We start from the raw sequence: 23,194 nt of genomic DNA, 5'->3' as shown, positions 1-23,194 counted from the left end.
CTTAACCCTATCGGTAGCCTTGCTCTTGTTCGAAAATTGAATATTGAGCTTTGTTGATGTTGAACATTAAATTGTCAACCTGTTTCTTAGGTCTGCTTTAAATATTTACAGCATCTACAAATATATTGATAAACAAATTTAGAGACAAAAACAAGAATTTTCTTAAGCCTATAGCCTTACTCTTCAGTCGAAAATCGAGTGCTTAGCTTTGTTGATGTCGGATATTCAATCTTGATAGAAACAATTCAAGTATGTTTCCAAGATCTCTGGAATTTTTTATCATCTGCAACTTGAATATTGATAAAAAGATTGCGACACAAAATCAGTAAATTTCTCAAGCCTTATTTTTTGATTGAAAATTGAATGCCCAGCTTTGGTGATATCCGATTTTATATTTTGACAGGAACAGATTAAATATTTTTGCAAGGTCTATTTGGAATTTTTCTATCATCTCAATTTTCAATATTTACAGAAAATTCCAGATACAAAATTACGAATATTTTTTTTGTTTTTACTAGCGATTGAAAATATTTCGAAATTAATGTTATTCCAACATAATTGGAAGATACACGTGTTTTCTTTGCTGTAGAGCTGCCCTCGCTTTATACTTCGCGATGGTCAGTTGTGTCTGAACGAAGGCTAGTCTACAATCAGCAACTTTCTACGGGACTTCATTAGGCGATTCCCCATCCCAGTACTTAATCAAACACTCTGCATTGTAACCATCCAGCATAGTTGTATTAGTGAGAGCTCAACAGGTATCGATTTATTGAGGGATGAAGCTGTCAACTCTAATACTGAAGTTCACTTAAATACGTAGTGCCCATAAAGGTAAAATGCTTAAATCTAATATCTTTCATTAAAAGAATTTTGGAGACTATTTCTTTGCATACCAAACAAATGCTTAAAATCAATGTATTTTCGCGTTGTGTCACTCTTTTTCTCAAAAACTTCTTTACGTTTTGTTACGTTATCAGAATTTAGATGATACAACATTTTTTTTACTTAAATTTCACCACTTCGTAACCAACCGTTTAAGCATTTTGTTATCTTAAGGATAAAAAAAATTTCAAATCTCGAAAAACTTTTAAAAAAATATATAAAATTTTGTACAAATATGAAATTCAATAAAGACATCTGTTAATAAAATATAGACATTATTTTGTCAAAATATAAACAACGAACAATGTACAAGGAATCAATAATAGAGCAGGTAATCGTCTTTTAGCTCTATTTGGGCTTTTATTTGAAGGATAAATAACAAACGCTGCCCTTGCGATTGAAAGGTAATAGTTTGTCGAAATCAAAGGACTTCTTGAATTTATCAAATTTGTAATTCTTTCAGCTTCTCTTTCACAAATTTTAATCTGTTTGGATATAAATGAGAAGTAATCAGAACAATGGATAAGATCAGCATATAACAATTATGGCAATAAAGTTTTGAAATGCTTTCAGTGCTTGTCCACTTGATATTGCAGGATGCACGTGGTACAAAACACGTGGTCGCAGGATTTGCGTGGTACAAAAAGGATCATTTTTATACATTTTCTGTAATATAGCTAAAAAATCGAGTATTGGACATTAGGACATTTATAGCAAATTCGATAAAAACAGTGAAATTTCAACCACTTAATGGTTCAAAAGCCTACTTACTCTTATTGCCTAACTTTCACTTTACTCGCAACCTTTAGATTCACCAAAAAATCAATCTCGCGGGCAGCAAAGCTGCCAAAAGCAAAATAATAAAGATTCTAAGGAATTGCCAACAAATCAGGTCTTCGCTGTAAGAACTCCCGATTCATTGCCAATGAAATCAAACTTGCCATAACTCGACATACCTGAAACATATTCTTCAGCTTCAAATTGGATTTTACAATGACAACAATATCACCTTCGATACTCAAATACCCTCGGATAATACATTCACTCTAAAAAAAAGTTTAAGTATATAAATAAGTGAAACATCGAGCCAGTTTTATGACAAAAAATTATTCAAATCACTGTAACGAAAAAGAATAGAATACCCAATACAATAATTAACAGTTAATAAATATATATATATATAATAATTAACAGTTTATAAATATGCTGATCAAGGTGCAAATATAAAAAACGATGCCTGTACATTACCACGAGGAGCTGAGTTGAAAGCTGTTCTAGAAAGTCTCTCACAATGACTGGCTTTGGGGATATCTTCTCGATATGGACTGCTGCATCCCTTTGGCTGTACAGTATACGAATCAGCGGTTCTAAAGTTAACAAAAACAGAATATAGCAAATGATTTTTTCATTACTTTGAAATACGTGAGGTAGTGATTTTATTCAAACAAGTGAATTAGTAGGTATGTTCAATTCAAGGAAAATACAATAAGATTTCATTTTACTTAAATTCACCAAGCGCTATTTTAACCAAACAGATACCATTCAATGATGCAGTACTATATGATCTACTGGGAGTGCGAAAAGTTCGCAATTTTGGTAGGTTTTCTCCAAACAGTTATTTTTTTCTTTATTATCCGAAGCATTTCTACAAAAGAGGGGATGAAAATGAATGGAAATTTTCAGCACCCGTTGTATCACCTCTTAAAGCGCCGGGGATAAAAAGAGCATGCGGAAAGTGCAGATAAAACATACCAACCAACGCTAATACCTCCAATTTCTGAACCACAAGGGACTGTTGCTTTAGGAATATCCCTTTTAGTAACACTACCTTAGTCCGTTTATTATGACCCTTATTTTATTTAATTATTGAGGTGGAGATAGATCCTCTTTTATTAAAATCAAATAGAGCTCCTAGAGAAAAAGAGAAAGAGAGAAAGAGAGAAAGAGAGAAAGAGAGAAAGAGAGAAAGAGAGAAAGAGAGAGAGAGAGAGAGAGAGAGAGAGAGAGAGAGAGAGCATCTGAAAGTTACAGCGTTCAATGTTTATGATTAACATACATCGGTTTATGAAAACGACCTTAAATAGGGGATGAATCAGTCTCAACTCGAATCTAACAAAACAATTAACCAAAGGAATTTTTCATGACCGAAGAAGAAAAGACAGAATGTTGCGCTGCCAATTTGGACTCTTTCAATTTATATATATATATATATATATATATATAAATACTTTCAAAAGCTCATGCACCGAGTGTAATATAAAATAATATAGATTTTCAGAAAAAACACTATCTCAGTAGCACTTTACAAATCAAATAGAGCTAACATATACAAAATCAATAAAATAGAATTAATACAATAGAGTTGGTACAATAAAGTAAATATATATTCTGCTTTGAAGCACTCCAGGTAAACAATACAATAAACAAAGATTTCTCATGTCAACAAGTAGAAAAAGAGATTCGAAAATACCACAAATAGGGCAACATCCGCCAATTGGTATATGAGTCTTGCAATTGGAACTCCCTTTTGTCGTGCATTTGATACTTTTGCAACGATCCCTTTTCGCTGTTAGAAAAAAGTGAAATTGCGACTTACTTAAGAGACCTAGCAAAAAATTGTTTCTGAAATAGTTAATTAAAACCACCCGTCCCCTAGAACAGTTGTACAGACGCGTAACCAACGCGTGTCGAAGGTACCTTGCAAAATTACTCTAGCTGAAGTTATGGAAACAAATCATATTGAAGACAAATACAAAAATTAAGCTAAGATCAAAGAATGATGAAATGTGTCATATAGAAGGAACGATGAAAAAATCGAAAATAAAATGCAATTACGAAGCTCGTCTTGATCAGTTACACACTGTCCTTTATAATCAACAAGAACCAGAAAATTTGCTGCATCGCAGTAGCTGCTATATGTTACTCCATCTACTCCGCAAACTGGAGCTCTATTGAACTTGCTATGGCAGCTTCCCTGTGAAACAGAGGTCACAGTGTTTGGTAAATTGGTTCTTATTTTGAGAGACATAATAGAGGCAAAATAGGAAAACACAATGAAGTTTACAAATGTATTAATGTCTATAGCTAGATTTTTACTTAGTCATCTGTAAGCATTCGAAACAAAGTCAATTTTTGTTACAAAAATCTTGTAAATTGCTTTGAGAATTAAAATTTTGATTGGTTAAAGTGATTCGTCCATTTTAATACCAAGCCCTTTCAAGACGGATGTTTTCTAAAGAATCTCATTGTATCCGGCTTGACATTGAGACTAAGAACGAACTTAGGCCTTAGTGCCAAGGTTTCCAACTGTATGGGTGCTATATATACAAGTTCTGGCGAGTTCTGGTCAACAAATTTTGCAACTAAGGGCAAGTTACCAAATTAAGCCAGCGACCAAGGGCAAATTAAGTAAAAAATTCCCTCGACAGAACTAAACTAAATGATTCTAAGCTACTGGTAAAATATAAATCTGATATTCGATTCTCTGCACCTGGCGACATTTGCTTGGGTTACTCTTTCCAAAAATGCCAAAGTAGCTTTGCAGTCCAAATATTTTTATGTTAAAAATGGGATAAAATGAATTCTTAAAGCAATGCTCACTTTGCAACAGTATTTGAAGAGCGGCTCCTCTTTGCACTCTTCAGTTTGTTCATAGTCCAGTAAACAAGGTTCAACCATCTCTAGCGTCTGTTGTGGTTGTACTGAAAAATTACATGGTTGCATTAAATACCAGAAATGCTTACATGCTTTTCTATCGCGGTACTTCACAGCTTTGCTATCTTAGTTATAATAAAATCTCTATACAAATAGTGCCACTGTGGGATCAGAATCACTGTTTTTTGTGGATAAATCTCCGTTGGTGTCCGTTGTTTGGAGGTAGTATATATTAATTCAGGCTAATATTGCCTATAAAATCATATAAAATTTTGTACTGCATGTAGCATTGTTTAGAAAATTCATAAAGGACTTGACTGAAAATAGCTTCATGAAATAAAATGTAAAAACCATTTAACTTAAACTTTGAATAATTTTTTGGCTTTTAATCCGAACCAGAGCTTCTAATTTAGTATAAGTATGTTTCAAATATGTCTGAAATGATGACGTCATACAATGTTGTTTATCTGGAAGAACATGCGATTGTATCTTGAGCTAACATTTAGTTCATAGGTGTGTTGATTAAAGAAAGACAAAGCTCACCACAGTCGTATTGTGGGCATACCAGAGTTGACAGCAAACACACTCTTCGATTCGGCATGCATCTAGATCATTGATACAACTTCAATTTTGATGCTTTGCAGAGGTATTGAATTGTTAGAATTGTCATTTCGCGCTTGGGGCATTGCTTCAGTGTTATTGAAGTATAATTTAGAATTTTTCAGACAAAGTGACGCAGATTGCCGTTAAGACTAGCAGGAGGAAAATGGAAAACTGTTGTTGACGTAAAGTTCTAAAAAACGGACCTTGAAGTGGTATTTCATTATTTTTATGCCCCATTTTCGATGGATCCTTGAGAAAATGAACAGGAGATCACAAATACTTCACAATCTGAAAATTGCTTTAAAAAAGCAAAAAAATTTTCTACATGCTTAAAACTTTTTCGTCTGACTTTCCTCAGAGTATGAAACTTCAGAATAAGAAACTTTCTGTATGTAGAATTTTTTTTGTTTTTTCAAAGTCATTTTCGAATACTTCATAGCTCTACGCATCACCCTAGTTCAAAGAAATTTAGTGCCTTGGGCATTGTCTATTCATACCAATTAGCAAACATTATTGCAAAATTTTTTTATTCATACCAATTAGCAAAGATATGTGAGAATCCCTCCCTTCTTCTAATCCCTCCTACTTCCCTTCTCCAAATTTGATGATTCAATAAGACATTTCTCAGAGATGACAATTTAGATATTCAAAATATAACAACTGATATATTGATACTTACACGAGTTTCGAAGGGCAAGGTGATGTGCTGCAAGAATTTTCAAGCATGCACGCGCCGGGAAGAATTTGTTCATCTTGCAACCCAGTGCATCTGAAAAAAGTAGAATTTTAAACTACGAACTAAGAAAATAAAACATCACTTCTATCTGTAAACTCACTATAAATATTAATAAAAGACAACTCGAGGCAAGCTTTTTATAAGAGCACTCTATTTTTCAAAAGCAGAACATTTAAAACATCGACAAGTTTTGAGTTACGCTCAAATTCATCCACAGAAGAAAATGTCTAGCAGGGAACAAAAAAACGTTGAAGCTCAGAAAGACGAGAATTAAGGATGTCATTTATGTACCAGAGCTACAAGCTAGATTTTTTGGAAAAAACATCATCTTGCTCATATAGCAGATGTAACTTAAAAATATCTCCCAATATTTAGATGCTACTCATAAAACTACAGGAAAAAGCAAAAAATGGTTTAGATTAGATCTCTACACAAAATGGAGCTTATACTAGACATGAGTCCAAAATGACGTATACCGTTGTTGCTGGCTGCTTTCAGCTTAAAAGCAAGATTAGGAAAATCCACTGACGACAAAGTTTTAGATACCTGGCATGACAAATGCTTGGATACGTCATTCCGTTTATGGCACATACGGGATTGTAGACATCAGAGTCACAGGCACAAGCAAACCCTGAGCAAATAAAAGAGTGCGTACAGTTGATTCATTGCACTGTCCTGGGATCTGAGAAATGATATTGACTTGTTAAAAAGTGGCAGAATCTATGGTAACTCTGTCTTCAAATAATTTTGAACATAGTCAATAGAAAGGACGCCTTGTTCCTCCTTTCTATTGACTATGTTTGGAAGATGCTAGAACAAATTCACTGTACAAATGTTCAGCTCAAGGACCTTAGGTTATCGTACCACTTTAAACGAGAGGTTATCCCCCCCACTATTTTGCAAAAAAGTGTTTTTAAAAGAATAAAAAAAAAGAACAGAAAAATAGAAATAGAAGAAAAGAATAGTGCGATAAATCCTTTTACAGTTTTGCTTTATTTGAAAGGAATAAGCCGGGGTCTAAGGTGCCCCATAAAGTGACGAAGTCAATCTAAGACTGGAATTATTCAAACGTGAACAACCATGCCTTAAAAATAGCAAAATGTTTGCAAAAAAGGACCGCAAGGAATATTCTGAAATGTATTTTGAGCTAGTCTAGAGGGCGTGGTTGCAAAGGTTTTCTGCTCGCTCACCAGGAAGCCTCCTCTTTGGATATTCCTAAGGCCCCCGACAACCTCTTGCCGGTCTCCCAATGTACCGCTAGCATAACGAGTGCCCTATAAAATCATAGGCATAAATTATCGTGAAGCCCTTCAGTGTGTTTTTCAAAAGTTGGATTTTTACTCTAATAATGTTATCAACTGTATTTATTTTCTTATTTGGTATTTAGTTGTAAGCTGAAGGGAGTTTTGTGTATAAAGAATATAAAATGAAAAAAAATGAAACTCGAGCCCCTCACTTTGAATTTCTTGGCGCCGCCCTGAGAGTGTCTTTATCGGAACAAGATTTTACTATTTAAGATATTACTGTTTTACAGGACTATGTTGTATGAAGATACCCCTATGAAATCTGATGACAAGAATGGTCTTGAATCTAAACTGAACGGTGGTCGTCAACCCAGAAAGGCCTGATAAAGATGATCCAATGAAAACTCTTGAGTCATTCTCATCAAAGGAAGCAATAGGTGCTATTACACCGCGTCTACCTGATGCTGGTACAATCCGAGATAATAAACAAAACTGAACATGTAGTTCCATGTAGGATACAGTTAAAATGCTTCTGGTACCTGCAAGTTCTTGACCTTCATTGAACGCAGAAATCTTTGTACAAATAACTTCACCATCATAACAAGTACAGATACTCCCATCTATGCTGAATGAGGATTTGTGGTCTGCAAGGAAATACATATGTTGGCAAAGGTATTGGCTCAAATACATTGGTTTATTTGAGAGTATTAAAGATTGTTTGAGTCTTGTATAGTAATACTTTTTGGCTATTTGATTGCTATCTGTGTATTAGTACCACTTTTTGATAATTAAAATTGACACATTCAAAATTATATACATTGGGATATATAAAATAATACACATAAATATACATTGCATATATGTAAAAATATCAAAGAAATTATAGAAAATCAAAGAAAAATAAAGATTTACAAAGCTAGAAAAGCTGTGAAAAGTTTAAAACGGGAATGACCTTGAAAAGTTTGCAAATACCTTTGAATCCATTTCGCACTTTGCAAGAGGCAGTGTGATGACATCCTATCTGAGTGCACGATGACGCACTATCAATATACTTTGAATGACTGTCATCGACAATGCATTGACAGACCTGGTAGCACGTCTTGCCGTTCTCTGCGACAGGGACCTACACAATAAACACATCAAAGTGAATGGAATGGATGGATGAATGAATGAATGAATGAATGAATGAATGAATGAATGAATGAATGAATGAATGAATGAATGAATGAATAAATAAATGAGTGAATGGATGAGTGAATGAATAGCTGGATGAATAAAGGAATGGATAATGAGCGAGTGAATGAATGAATAAACGAAGAAACGAAAGAATGCATAAGTGAATGGATGAATGAATGAATGAATGCATTAATAAATGAATGAATAGATAAATAAATAAATGTATGAATGAGAGATGGGTGGATGAATGGATGGATAATGAATGTATGAATGAGTGAATGCATAAATGAGTGAATGGATAAATGAAGGAATGAATGCATGAATTAATGAATGAAAAATGAATGAAAAAATTAACTAGAAAAGAATTGAAAATAACGAGAAGAAGAAAGAGATGGAGATAATGTCCTGTTTAACTTGAATTTAGTGACAAAAAAATATTGTTAACTTGCAAAAAAATTGATTATAATCAGTATAAATACAATATAATATCATATAAATTGACAAAATCAATACCTTAAAGAAGTCTAAATGCCTGATCTTAACATTTGGCGAGGATCGCAAAGCACAGCCAGGCAAGCACTTGTATGGACGACAACTCTCTGAATTCCTGCCAAAGCTGCATTCTTCGTTAATTGAGCAGACTTGTCTTTCTTTGCATGGATCATTTTGACACGGAAATGTGGCTAAAACAGTCGAAAACAGAAAAATTAAATTTAAGCAACACTGAATATGATTATAATGTCGACAGTGACAGATCAGAGGAATATATAAAAACTCTTGAAAAACTGTAATCGCACAATTCAGATCTTTTGCAAAAAAATCAGAGAATAAACAGTCGTTAAAAACTGTTTCTAGAAAGCTTGACTTGCAAACAATAGGTCAAAAAAGAATGAGATCCTAGAAACTGTCTGGTCAATAAGCTTGATTACGGCCCACTTTTCCTTGATTCCTTTTCTCAGATTTTAAGTAAACAGTACTTACCAAATTTGTCAATAGATTCGTTTCTCCCAGTGACATAGTTGATTGACGTCACACAATCAGTTTGGTCAGGGTTTGGCATTAGCATCATGCAGGTTTTTTCTGCTTTGCTGATCAAGTGACTTTGCTTCAGACATTTCTTTAACAAAGAAACACAGTCACTCCTAGGAAAAAGGGAAAATCAGATATTGTCAGCTCGGGTCAGCGAAACATCAAAAAATGTGTTTCGTCTTTGAAGTTGATAAACGAAGAAATATATGGAGATAGCGTTATTTAAGACTATAATACATTTTTAGCTACTTTTTGACATCAAAGAAATCAATCAAGGCTTCTAGCCAAGAAAAAAGATTAGGCAGCGATTAGAGGCGTATTTAGGGAAATTGCCGCTGAAAAGCAAATTGCATAACAGATACAGATAAAGATTACATATATATAATGTATAACAGATAAATTGCATAACGGTGAAAAATAGCAATAAACGATACTAACCTGCATATTTGATTTCGATTGGACGTTCTACTGCAAGGTTTGATCGCCAAAGTACATGCTAATGCCTATAAAAAACGTTTTAAACAATTCAATATCAACAAAAAACCTTTAAAACAAATTTTATCACAGCCAACGTGGCAACATTTCAGAAAATGAGGAACAAAACGAAAGTGATCACAAACAGAATTACAGACTTCTATTAATACGCCGGCTGGAGGATTCTTACCTTCCAAAGCTCGGGTTCACATGAAAAGATTTCTTTCGCGGAGGAGGGAAGAGGTACATACGAATGCTTGCCCTTTCGCCATGAATCATATATGTTCTTTGCAGCTTGATCTGCGACAGAATCGCACCTTCGAAAAAGTTCCAATGGCCTGCAAATTGTTAGCAAATTAGTAAAAATCATGATTTTAATATCATGAAATTACAATGATATAGAATAAATGACATAAATTTTCGCAACTGGCGGTTCTTGAATTATAAAATAATTTTTTGACTGCCATTTAAAAATAAATCTTCAGGTAGAGAAAAATTAAATAAAATGAAAAAAAATGACAATATCCAATTGAGTTATTTCTATCAAATATTTCTAAACAGCTTAATGTATAATTCTATAAAAAAATTGAAAGAAAGTTGAAACAACATCTAATTCCCAGCTTATCTTACAAGGAAGAGCAATATACCTGTTGTTGAAGTTTGAGCAAAATGATAATTTGTCTTTACAACCGAATTTGCAAGGCTCAAGGACTGAAAAGAAATGAATAATAATGAAGTTTTAACATCACGAGATACCAAACTTGCAAGCTTTGCACTCTCTTGTATTATTCTATAATAAAACATAAATTCTTGCCTGCTCATTAAACTGAAACTCAAAATCAAAGACAAAATCAAACAGCGATTTGGATGGCAACGTTTCACCCCAATTGGAGTGATGGAGTTGGCATTTGAATCTTTGGAAAACAGGTGCTTTAAAAAGCTATTTTATGTTAACCAGCTAAATATGTAGATACAAAAAACATCATAGAAAATAAAGGTTTATATTAGACTGGAAAGTGATAACTAAAACCACATTGTAGCACCATTAAAATCAACATTACAAAATCTACAAACTGGACTACAAGCAAAAGAGCACGATTCTTAATAGCATGCCACCATATTCTTTTGAGGAGGCCTAAAGCAAAATAGGTTTTAAAGAGCAAAAATGATACATACCATCTGCAATACACGTCGACAGCTCATACTAAAATTGTCAAATGAAGGTTTAAACATAAAACGGTCCTGGAAATAGTTCAGACTTTCAAAAAATTTTCTTTTGCAAAATGCAAGGGTGAATGACATTGAAGTCTTTAATTAACTTCTTCTATGTTTTCATCACTCAATGCACGTAAGAAGCTACTTCGAAAATATAAAAATTTGAAAGGTTGCCACCCGCCCAAACCTACTCGCAAAATGTAATGAAGAAATGAAGAGTTTTTAAAAGTTATCAACTTGAAGTAAATTCAATATTTTCCAGAAAACTTTTTAAATTAGCAAACAATTAGAGGAATACATACTTGCATTTCCTTACCTCTGATGGATTTTCCATGCATTGAATATACAGAGGGTCATCTGAACCAACGTATAGTGTTTTTGAAAATCCCTGAAAAATGAAAGCCGCTGATGAAAATGATTCGGAACTGATATGAATTGAGAACACACTAACCGGGTGAGTTGGATTTGAAGACATCAATAACAAAAACAATAAATAGAAGAAAATGGGAATAAGTGAAAAGATAAGTGAAAAGGTAAGTGAAAAGATAAAAGATAAAATACTAAAGTTACAAATTCTAAAGCGTTATATAATTCTAGCACCTTTATAATTTAAATATGGGTGAAAGAATAGTTCTTGAAATAAATTCTGTGTACATACTCGGCTACACCACGACCTGCAAGTACGGGATTTGGCGAAAACACAGCACTGATCTTGCAACGGACGCTCATCTTGATAGAAAATAATCATAGATATAAGACATGATTGAACTAGGAAAAACAAACATTTAATGAGAGAAGGGTGCAGAAATCATGGAATCGTACTTAGATAGTAAACATGGTCACCTTTACTGGAAACAACATCCAAGAGGCAGTGGTATAATTCGTCCTGTTGAAAGAGAGATAAATCGTTGGAAAACATCAACACAGCACAAGAGAGGCTTATCGAGCGGAATAAGGGATGCTTTTTATGTCTCGGCATATTAGGTTGTGTTCAGTTGTCTCTCCTTGATAGAAAGTTCTTGATAACTGGGTTAAATTCTAGTCAATTGTTAAGCACTCAAAGTACATATGATTGGAAGTACTTAGAATGGATTAATTATAAGACCAGGGCTACAGCTCTTGCTGGAATTCCTAGGAACGCCAAACGATTCAGTTTTTTTCGTAGCCTTATTGTTTTTTAGAGGGTGTTAAAGCACAGAATTCAGATGCATCAATTTGTAGAAAAACACATTCTAAGAAAATACAGTCAGCTCTATAAGACTTCTTGTTTGTGAAGACTTCTGTAAAATTTGAGGAAAATATGAACATGATCGCCCAACCATGGTTTGTAGTATCGATTCCATTTGTAATGAGTATTATGGGATATTTACCTGAGGGTTTGAAGGTCCACAAACTTTGTTAAGCTCTGGTACCAAATTCGATTCTTTGATGTTTCTAGTAAAGAGCTGTTGACAGACGAAATACTGCACTTAAATAAACTAGACATTTGAATCAGTTTAGATTAAAATAGACTTTAAAAGGATGAAATACGATCAATATCGAGCAAATATCAAAATCTATGGATTCGCTGATAAAGTAAAATTATCAAAATTACAGAAACATGTTGTAATTCCTCGTAATAAGGCAGATAGCACATTGCCCATCAAACAAATGCTCTTGAGATTATAACAGCATGTAATTTCTCTCTGATATTTAGAACTTCTCAAATAATGCAAAATAACAAACTATCATCCTCACCTTTCGACAACTTTTTCTACAAACAGCAGAATGTCCAAAAGCACAGCATTTCAAATACTTGCTGCCTTGAGAGAATTAAAAAAAACCAGTTGATATTGAAGTACTATTGAAGCAAGTGAGTTATACAAGCGAAATGCCATGAAAATCCCAGTTCTCATCTGCTTCAGTTTAACTATTTAACAAGATACCTAAAATAACAAATTATAAAATAAAATACAAAAAAAAATTTTAAATACATCAAAATTAAACAATCTTTATAGAAAAAGGTATTAAAATATTTAGAAACCCACAAGTGAACATTACAATTTGCATTTAGAGTAGCAGTATAAAAAAGTATTTTCAAAGTAGCTAAAAAAATCGATGTGTTTGAAAGATATGTTTAAAAAAAAATTATGAATTTTCTGCTACGTATTTGGTACAAACCTCGAATTCCCTCATAGTTATCTAAAATAAATTACAGCGATTTAAAAAACTCGAATAATTAAAACAAGAGCTTCAAGCAAAGCAAAGGACATTCGAAATAATTTATGCAAATTTAGTCATGTTTTAATCAAGGCAAAAAGGTTGGATCGTGAACGTGAAAATGTTCTGGGAAGAAAAAATAAAAACAGGCATTCAGCTATCTTTTTTTGACTTATTTGTGTCTTCTAACCTCTGATTCACTGAATATAGCAATTTTAATTTGTACCTTGAATGAACCCTTATTTCAAATATCCATATATGTAACTATATCGCATTGACGTTGTCTACTTCAATCAAGAAAATAACAGTGATTTTAAATAGAGATCTAAAGAATGTAGAAACATATGTAAAAAATATTATAAATTGTTAAAAACCACGCTATTTTATTTCTTTGCCATAAAAAATACCTGATATTGCATGTATAACGGCAACCCATCCGTGAATCAAATTTTATCAAAAGGAAAAATTATAAAAAAAAATTATTTTGAGATAAACACTTTGTTTGGTAATATAATATTTAAAACGATTATATAGTAAGTCTGCGTTCAAATACTTTGCAAAATAGAAACAATGAGAAGAAATCAAAATATCAAAGGCAATCTACCAAAAATACAGTTTGGGACCGAAGTAGAATTCTGGCAAAATTTATCAAAGGATGATTCCAACCAAGAATTTCCATTTGAGTTTGACATAATCACCTTGTGAAAAAAATCAATAATTTTAGTATCAGTCATTGACTGTTAATCCTAGGAAAGAAACCGCTAAACCCACGAAAGCTTTTTAAAACGTATATATCACTTGAAATTCCCAAAACGTATCGATTACCTTAAAATATCAAATGCTATGCCTTATAGACCTTATTAGAGAAGATATGGAAAGGTAGAGGAAGCGAAGAGGAGAGCCACAGACAGAGAAAAGTAGAAAATTTCTATTCTATTCTAATAGGAAGACTTAAGTACTAAGTCGTGGCATAATCCAAAATCTAATCTTTCAAAATATAATCCAGGTTGATCAAAATATCACAGCAAAATAAGTCCTTCTCATCATTCTTTCTCCAACATTCAATCCTCAGTTGAAAATCGTTTTAACGTTTCAATTTTCTCGGAAAATTTTGGAGATACTGCCCCTATGCCTTTTTCGGTGTCGGCCATTGCATGCAAAAGATATTTTAACACTGCATAGCACGCAAGGAGTAAAAAATTAAGAAAACCAAAAAGGATCTTGAGGCAGTCTTCAGTCAAGTTTTCATAAAAACAACATTTTCACCAAGGAGCAACGAGTAAAAACTTCTTGACGTCTAGAAATTAGCATTCATTTCCACGTAGAAACGTTACGCGTGTTTCAAACAAAACTGTTCACCTGAGATTTGTATTAAAGTGATTAAATCAAGTGTTAATGTAGCCGGTATTAAATTTGAGAGAAAATAAGGACAGGAAAAGAAAGAACGTCACCTCGGTACAGTGTGACTTGCACTCTTCTGTCTTTGCAGTACTGCAACACTCATTAGCAACTAAAAGATTTTTTTCTTTTCAAAATTCATCAACAACATTAACTGACTTAAAATTACAAACTAATAACAAAATGTGAAAATCATCTGGTTTGTCAGTATTGGTTCCTCTCTTCATAGATGAACCTAGTAACCTAATAGCTGGTTATTCGAGGAAGTGGCAATAAAATGAGATTATGCGGGCGGGGGCTGAAATGCGTATTAAGATTGGATTAGAAGCATATTAGGCACGTGAGGTTATACTATTACCCAGGCTCCCAGCAATGGTGGAGTACGGGGAGCCAGCACCAACTTTTTTGCAATACATGAGGACTTCGGTTAAACACCTTTTATAATGAGTTTGTAATATGTTTTTGTGATTAAGTTTCGAAAATGGGTTCAACTCCTTCATTACATAATTTAGGCCCTTTAGGAGAAACAGTGCTGAAACAAGTGAATTCTGTTTTGCTAAATTATTACAAATATCTGCCTTTTTCTTAAAGATAATACACAAATAAATGAAAGCTTCGCAAATCAAACTTCTTTGTTAGAAAAATCCTGTATTGAGACACTTACTTTCGTATCTATTGAGACAAGATCGGAGATCAGCCTATATCGAATTAAAGAAATCATGTTATAAATGAACCTGAAAGAAGGGTAATGGAAGATAGGGTGAATCAAAGTTCCTATGAAATTGTAAAAACTCTATTTTTAAATCGACGTGCTTTAGACATATTAGTTAAGCTTTAGACATATTAGAGCAAATAAGCACTCTCTGCCGGGATAAACAAGGAGGGGTACTAGTTCCCTCAATTCTTCGAAAACTTGGTCCTCGAGATTCATGTCAAGTCCATGAGCAAATTGATGATGTTTGGAGGGATAACATTTTTTTAATCCCAAAAAGCAGACATTCTTGTGCAGTCATTTAGATTAGCTTTACCAATTTGACTTTTATTGGAGAGACTGCTCAGCAAAAATGTGAAATTTTCAAAATTTGTCACAGAAAGCTAAGGCGGGATCAGATGTCAATTGTTTGTATTCTTTTAATTTCTAGACGATATGTAAACCACACAGCTCTAAAAGGGCTCATACGGCGCATTAAATAAAATGAGGGAAGGGGGTATTCAAGGATTCAATGTGGCGTTTCCTTAGAAAGATGTGGTTAGAAAGATATCTCCCCAATTTTGGCCGCTGGCACCCCTGCTGCTGGTAGCCACTGTGGTACCCTTGGTAGGATGAAAATAATAGTTTTAGAAAATTGGCTCTCTCAAAGACCATTTGGGAAATACCCTAGAAGATTTGCGAGATGTGACGACACTCTTAGATGCGTCTTTTCTAACGAGCTTCAGGTAGACAAAAAGGGGCGGGACTTTCATTGTTCGAGGTAAGTACTGAAAAAGTTTCTAAGGTTCATCAAACCTCTATTTGATGGCTGCAAAAACCTTTAGCGTGATTGACGTTTTCTTCTAGAAAGCATTCGACAGCACAAGAGGCTGTTCTTGCGGAGAAGCAACAGGTATTGTGTGCAAATTTCGCTAAAAAATTGGAGAAAAAATGTTATACGCATATGACCATATTCATTTTAAAAAAGGAGAAAAATAGAAGTTCTTTTAGAATTTCTTACAATAGAAAATTCAATTTACAAACATTTGATGAGGCTGGAGATTTTCTTTAAAAAAAAGTTTAGTATTGTCACAGCAAAAGGTGAGTAGAAAATATCTGACCTCTTGCAATTTTCCATGTTGTATTAATGCAACTCCAAAACTTACGCTAAAAAATAGATGACAAAAATTAACATAAATACTATCATTGAAACTTCTTGCGTCCCAATAATCAGGGAACATTGCCCACAATTTTAATGCAGTGTCCTTTTTGCACAAACCAGGAACTTTTGAGAAATATCGAGCTTCTGCACCAGAGAGCAATATTATGGATACCAATTACAAGAAGGGCAATAATGAAAAGCTGAAGTTGACTTTCTAATTTTTGAAAACAATTATAAAATAATAAAATGATGGATGAAATAATTTCCAACCTGACTACCAGAACAGGCTCGTTTTATTCGATTGTATCTGTGAAGTAAACGACCTGACCTTCCAGCCTAAAACAGGAAATCCTAAAAATCACCAAAAATTAAATCAACAACTGTCAAAGAAATGGATTCATCAATTCTCCGCACCTATTTAGGCATTTGGCTAGGAAGAGCCACTGCGTGTAGCCATGTATTTTGTAGGGACTGAGGTTGGGATGGGCTCAAGAAGGACCAACTCTCAACAGAGCCGTTGTCAGGGGTGTGGGTCGTGTTCTAATATTTGTTTGATTTGTCTGACAAATCGGAAAAAATGTTTCTGCTTCTGTTTCTCACACGCTGATGCTATTATTTGATGGAAATACGGTCTTTGAGGCCTTATCAACACAGGCAATAAGAGAACATCCTACAGTTAATGGCAATAAGCACCAATACTGTTCATCATTAATTCATTCCAAGCTCACTATTTTAATCATTTGGTAGATTTGAACCCCGTGCACCCCAAACAATCTATGCCTTTAACCATTCTGTTGAAAAATCTTTCAGCTGTAGCTCTCATCATGGAAACTGTTCAAACAATCTTGTAGAATTTAATTTCAATACTTCCTGAAATAGAAAGCATGTTTTAAACAAATTAGAGCATGTTTTAAATAAAGGTTTTTTAAACAAATCTTTCTAAGGGCCAAATACAAAGCCAGCCATAAAGGTATGACATCTTGGTGGAGTAGTGGCTGTCAAATGCATGATAAGGAGGAAAACAACCATTGTCAAGAAGACATAAAAACCTATGGCAACTTTGATTATTCTTAAAATACAAAAGAAATTGAGAATTTGATTCAATCACACAAGATAGTTGATAAAAAAATCAATTTAAAACCAGGACCATGGAAGCTTGGGCTAGGGGGATGGGAACTTTAGCCTTCCAAAAATAATCTTTCTTTTAGATTTTTTGAGTGTTTAGCCCTCCCCCCGAACGTTTTAGAATCCCTACCCTGATCAATAATATGCTCAGCAATCCCAGATTTAAAATACATGTTGACACTGATGATGCAACTTTGTTTGCAAAAAGGCAGGCCTACTAACGCCTTAAATGGAGCTTGGAGCACAACTGAGAGAGATACATAATACTGCCAATATGGCCTTGGTGATGCCAAAATAAGATGTAACCCCCCCACCCCTACAAGAAAATCAAATAAACAAAGATACTTCTCACTTTTAAAGCCTTGCTATTTTGAAGCAATTCTTCAATTTTGGGCCTCACTTTAACCCAGGTGTCTGCCCCTTCTAACCCATTTCTTTGCAGACCCGAACTGAGGTATTGTGAAATTATAGATATGTATTTTTATCAGGCCCCTTTTAGAGGAGCAGGGTCTTTAATTCTTGTTTTGAATATTGATGCTGATGACCCTATCTTTGACAATTCATAATGAAATTCACACAATATGCAAAGTTCAAAACTTTGATGGGCACCTAAAATAATCATATATTTAATGAGCCCTAGGCAAAGACTGAGATACAACTTTTTGTTTAGGGGGCCCGCCCTGATAAATAAAGTGAAAAATTGCTATATTTTACAAAATAAAAGTATATTACTTATAATGCTTAATTTTTGAGGGGGCCAAGGCACCAAGACTTCTATGGTATCTCAGTCCTTGGCCCTGGGCGCTGCCCCAATTAGTTGACTCTCACTTTTGCTGACCTTCACATAATGGGAAAAAAGAGTTGTGCAATGCTATTAAGGTTTGTTGTACCATGTGAGGTGACTCAGAATCGATTGGCACTCAATTCCATTACAGGGCCCATATCAACAACATGGCTGTCCTTCAACTATACTCTTCAAGTGCCTCTGTGCAAAGTTAAAAGAAAATTGAAATTGGTAAAATAGATTGGGATCTGCAATAAATTTGTATTAGATTGATTCTGGACACAGGGGGACACCCTTAGAGTCATGTAGCATTAAAAATTACTCCTGTTTATGATCACCCATTTTTATTCTGGGATAGAAGTGTTGTCATTTTGCTACTCAGTTAATCTGCCAAATACTGCTTTGTAATCCTCCATATTCATACCGAGAGTACTCCAATATGTTACTTGACTGAGAAAACAAATACTGTTTATCCGTATTCCTATACATCCAGGTCAGATGCTGGTCAGCAGGCAGGTTTATATTTATACTTTCACTAGATGACAAAATTATGGGACAAAAAAAAGTGAAAGAAAAAAAAATGAGTAGAAATTCCCACTACTGCTGTGTTCATATTTTCTGCAGCACAAATCTTTTCTAAAAAAATTACACAAAAAAGCTTCTTTTTAATAACAAAAGTAAGGCAAATTATACATACCTGTAGGCATGCCCGGTTGCAAAGTGCCAGGTTGGTTTGGCTGCAGCATCTAAAATCTGCTACAGGTAAAGAAAAGATACACAAGAGATACATTTTTTGTAGAATGACCTTTATATATCTTGCATTATTCCTTTAAACTATTCTTAACTATATTCATGGGCTCCGACAAAGGTTGAAAAGTGGGGGGGCCAAGGGAAAATTTAACGCCCATAACAAAAGATTTTGAAAAAAACTCTATTGTTTTCCAAAAAAGTGGGGGGCTAAGGCCCCCACGGCCCCCCTTCGTTGGAGGCCCTGATATTAATTCTCATATTAATTCTATGATAAACCTTAACTATATTAACATACAAAAAATGCCCTAAGAATTGATATGCAAACAGCAACAGTGTAAACTAATGTAAACAGAGAAAAAACCAACTTTAAAGTACAGTTAACCTTTTAGTTGTGCAAATTCCTTTGCCTGTAAAAAAACAGCTTGATAAAACAAAACAAACTTTTTTGATAAAATGATAAATGCATTTTCCCCTAGTAGTGTAAGATCAAAATGGAAGGGAAACGTCATTTTTGTAAGGAGGAGAAACGTCATTTTGATAATTTAAAATTCCTTGGATAAAATTTCAGGGAACTGTCGTTTAATAGCAAAATCCATTCTGTCTGTAAGGTTATTTATTGATATTCAAATGTTGATAAACGTCTTAAAAACAAACTGGTAAACCATGTTGCACGGTGTTTCCTATTTGCAAACTTACAAGTAGCATATAATCAACTTTTCTAGGATTGTTGATTTCTTTGAACAGTAGTCATAAATAACATCAAGATAAAAATGATGATAAAGAGTAGAATCTAAATAAAAGGAATAATATATAGCTGAACCAACCTTGGCTGTGACAAAGCAGTGCAAAATGCGTTAATGTAAAATATAGAGCGAAGGATGACAGCATGTTCTGCTTCTAATCTATCTTGGCTGTTACAAAAGCCTGAAAATTTTCGTTGGATCTCATTTCAACTTCGTCATTTGTACAACAAGTTTTGAAAAACCAAGTTTCTTATTTCCTCAACCGTTCCTGGCATACAGGAGATATTTTCTGAAGATGTGGGTTTTGTAGAAAACGCAAGAATGTCTCGTCTCTCCACAGCCCGTCAAACCCTGTTGTGATTTTCTATTATAAAAAAAACGGTTTCAAGCTGTGCATAAAACCATTGCCCCGCCTCTCGATTATCAGGCATTGTCTGTGGCTGAAAACTAATAACATGTCTGTGGCTGAAAACTAATAACAAACTTTGAAATGCAATTAATGCACTGTATGTTATTACACCTCTACACACGCGACAGGCCTATAATTGGTTCTGCAGTATATTGTGGATCGATAAAGGAGTAGAGCGATATCAACATTCAAATTTTTTTCAGAAAAGCCAAATTAATCCGAATAATCCAAATGGGCCACAATCTAAACACACAGTTCTTTGGATAGACACTACTATACTGGAATGTGCGGCTAGAAAAAAGAAAACGGAAAAAGAAATAGAAAAAAGAAAGAAAAATACATGAATTCCTTTGCGATAAAACAACTGAAAATTTGAAAGGTCCTTCAAACGCTTCTTGTAAGAGATATAAAGAATTGCCAGAAACTTCGTGCCAAATCGAACCCAAACTATGGTATTTCTCCAGAAAAAAAACTTTCAGCTCGGAAGTGACATAGAAAAGCAATGCTGCAATTATATTTATTTTTCTCTGGGCTGGCTCCACATTCAAAATAAAAAAATTAATTACTTTAAACTTTCGTAAAGCAAAAGCAATAATGATCTATAGCTGTATGTGAAAGATCCTTGGGACAAAGCACCTCGACTGCTAAAATCACCTTTTAAAAATTTGAGTTTCTAAAATTGAGAAATTATGCCACTGTTTATGCTTAGAAGTCAGTATAAATTGAATTATTAGCAGTTTAAAATAATGTTAAGCTTTATTACAGAATTTGATCTAAAGAAAGCTAGAAGCCTAGGATTAGAGCCAGGAGGTTCGGTTTGGGGTATGTGCTTCTTTTCAATGCAGAGAAGAACTCTTTGGTACTTTTTGCCATCTATTTTGTAGAAAATGCTTGCGAGGTGAGGTCACCCTTTGTTCTTTTCACAGCCTGGTCACTACACCCCTGGTCAAAGTTGTTGCTTTTAACAGCACTACACCCGGATTCCACGTGGTCTTCCTGGATCATTTACTCAGCTCAGTGGTATGGATCCAGGAGGTACACAAAAACTTTTGCAAACACACCCATTGGTTAGCTAGGGGGCCTCATAAAGTTATGAATTCCATCTCAGAATGAAAAGAATGGAACGATTGCAAAAAAGGACTGCAGAGGTATTCTGAAGTGTATTTTAAGCTAATCTGAAGGGTGTGGTCGCAGTACTTTTCTGCTCGCTACGTTAGCAAGGATCCTCGTCCAGTGTGCTCCAGGGCCTAAAAACCTCTAGGTTGCCCTGTCAATCCCCCACAACTATAAATATATTCGCCAATCATCACGGATTAAACATATGGACATTCAATTTAATGTTTATTAATTCAATGAAACGTTCGACACGTTCCATGATTTAGAAAAAGAGATTTTAAAAATATTTAAAATTGCAATCATATAAATAAAGTAATCTTCGATAACCATTTGAAACAAATTGTTTAATTAGGGTGATTTTCAAACCGTTTCTTTATTAGTCCATTGCATGGCATCACATCCGTTTGTCCGTTTCAATTTGCCTAGGAACGACTTCAGGACTTCATTTTCCAATATCTGGTCTTTCAACCTCAAACCACGATGGACAATTAACGAGCCCACCAAGGACAGAAAAAACTTTTTCTGGCGAAATCTTGTCCAATGGTTCACAACTAACTGGGTTGTCTGAGAATAAGCCTGCTTGGTGCTTTTCTGCAAGCATTGCACATTTGATCATTCAATTTGGTAAACTTTGGTACAGCTTACTTGTAGTTGCCCTGTGAAGAATTTAGCCAAATGGTGCATTAAGTACGACGATTACTAAACACAGGAACATTAATTATGAACTATCAAGGTTCGTCGTTCCTACGGAATGACAAATCACAAAATGAAATAAAATATGCGAAAATATGGGAAGATAATATGCTTAGCTATAATAACTGAAAATTTCGATGGTGTGCCTGAACATAAGTGTTTCAGTTTAATGTTCTTAAAAACTGTAGTAATTTAGAAATATAATCACTCACACTGATAGTTTATTTCTGATGGAATTGATATATAAATGGTTTTCCGTGCAGGCACATTATTTCTTCATCGATATTATTATTAAAAGAAACTTCTTGTGCCAATTCCCTGATATCTTCACTCGTAAATGAGTTCGTTGTCGACTGGGCAATGCGAAGAGATTCGGCCTAGAAAAAAAACTCACTTTATTGGCAAAGGTGAACATGAATCTAAAATGAAAGATGCAGAGAAAGAGAAATTTTGGTGTGAAATAACAACAATATAACAGATAAACTGGCATATAACAGAAATTTAAGCTTATAATTAATTTTTAAAACAATTTACAAAACAAACTTCCAAGGCTTCTCTTTTAACGTAAGAGTATTTCAGGATGTAATGTATAGGCTAAAGAAGTTACTTGCTATAAAACCGTTTATTCGGCTTTTAAAATGAAAAGTAATTGGTTCACTATTTCACATTGCAAAATCCCTATAGGTCAGGTCATCAAACAAAGCTATTCTAATCAATCTTTTCAAAAAACCTTTAGATATTCCAGAATTTTCAATGGCCGGTAGCATTCTAAAGACAAACTGTCCTGCTCTTCATCAGGTCGACAAGATATTTTATCTGCAAACGAAAAGTATTATTCGCAAAAAAATTTGCTGAAGTGAAAGGTGTAAAAATCAGACTGGCAACTCGAAGCCAAAGTTAAATAATGTCGAGAAAAGGAGGGTAGACCTGTTGACAATGGTTGCTAACAGCTAATATGGTTAGCAAATAAAATTGAGTACAAGAATGAAAACAAAATAGTTTGAGTATAATGGAGTAGTTTTCCAAAAGTTTCAATTTACAAGAAGAGACAAAAAGACTCTAGCACAATTCTTTAGTATACGGAACTATGTGTGCAGACAATCAAAACATT

At 34.1% G+C, this 23,194-nt stretch overlaps 1 protein-coding gene across 5 annotated transcripts; it reads right to left on the bottom strand.

Moving 5' to 3' along the window:
- Positions 1 to 1,076: 1,076 nt before the first annotated feature.
- On the bottom strand, positions 1,077 to 22,045 carry LOC135682862 (reversion-inducing cysteine-rich protein with Kazal motifs). 5 transcript variants are annotated; one of them, XM_089113300.1, is made up of 32 exons: positions 19,947 to 22,045; positions 19,070 to 19,128; positions 18,479 to 18,573; positions 16,734 to 16,799; positions 16,423 to 16,468; positions 16,118 to 16,233; positions 15,275 to 15,308; positions 14,664 to 14,722; positions 13,817 to 13,910; positions 13,174 to 13,194; positions 12,751 to 12,815; positions 12,384 to 12,476; positions 11,857 to 11,899; positions 11,672 to 11,742; positions 11,330 to 11,401; positions 10,975 to 11,002; positions 10,446 to 10,509; positions 9,989 to 10,136; positions 9,763 to 9,827; positions 9,277 to 9,437; positions 8,809 to 8,978; positions 8,092 to 8,242; positions 7,659 to 7,763; positions 6,422 to 6,506; positions 5,819 to 5,908; positions 5,080 to 5,141; positions 4,483 to 4,583; positions 3,718 to 3,856; positions 3,353 to 3,448; positions 2,131 to 2,249; positions 1,839 to 1,928; positions 1,077 to 1,367 (listed from the first exon to the last, which is right to left on the bottom strand). In XM_089113300.1, exons 3-32 carry the CDS (start codon positions 18,479 to 18,481, stop codon positions 1,158 to 1,160), a joined length of 2,667 nt encoding a protein of 888 aa, XP_088969426.1. In that variant the 5' UTR covers positions 18,482 to 18,573; positions 19,070 to 19,128; positions 19,947 to 22,045; the 3' UTR covers positions 1,077 to 1,157. The 5 variants fall into 5 exon arrangements, with proteins under 5 accessions (XP_088969426.1, XP_088969425.1, XP_088969423.1 ...); XM_089113299.1 differs by having other exon boundaries at positions 18,479 to 19,128; XM_089113297.1 differs by lacking the exon at positions 18,479 to 18,573.
- Between the last annotated feature and the right edge of the window lie 1,149 nt (positions 22,046 to 23,194).

The sequence above is a fragment of the Rhopilema esculentum genome, chromosome 16 (assembly GCF_057945365.1).
Source record: "Rhopilema esculentum isolate cy_ngs chromosome 16, ASM5794536v1, whole genome shotgun sequence".
NCBI classification, from domain to species: Eukaryota; Metazoa; Cnidaria; class Scyphozoa; order Rhizostomeae; family Rhizostomatidae; genus Rhopilema; species Rhopilema esculentum.
This window is presented reverse-complemented; position numbering and strand designations above follow the sequence as displayed.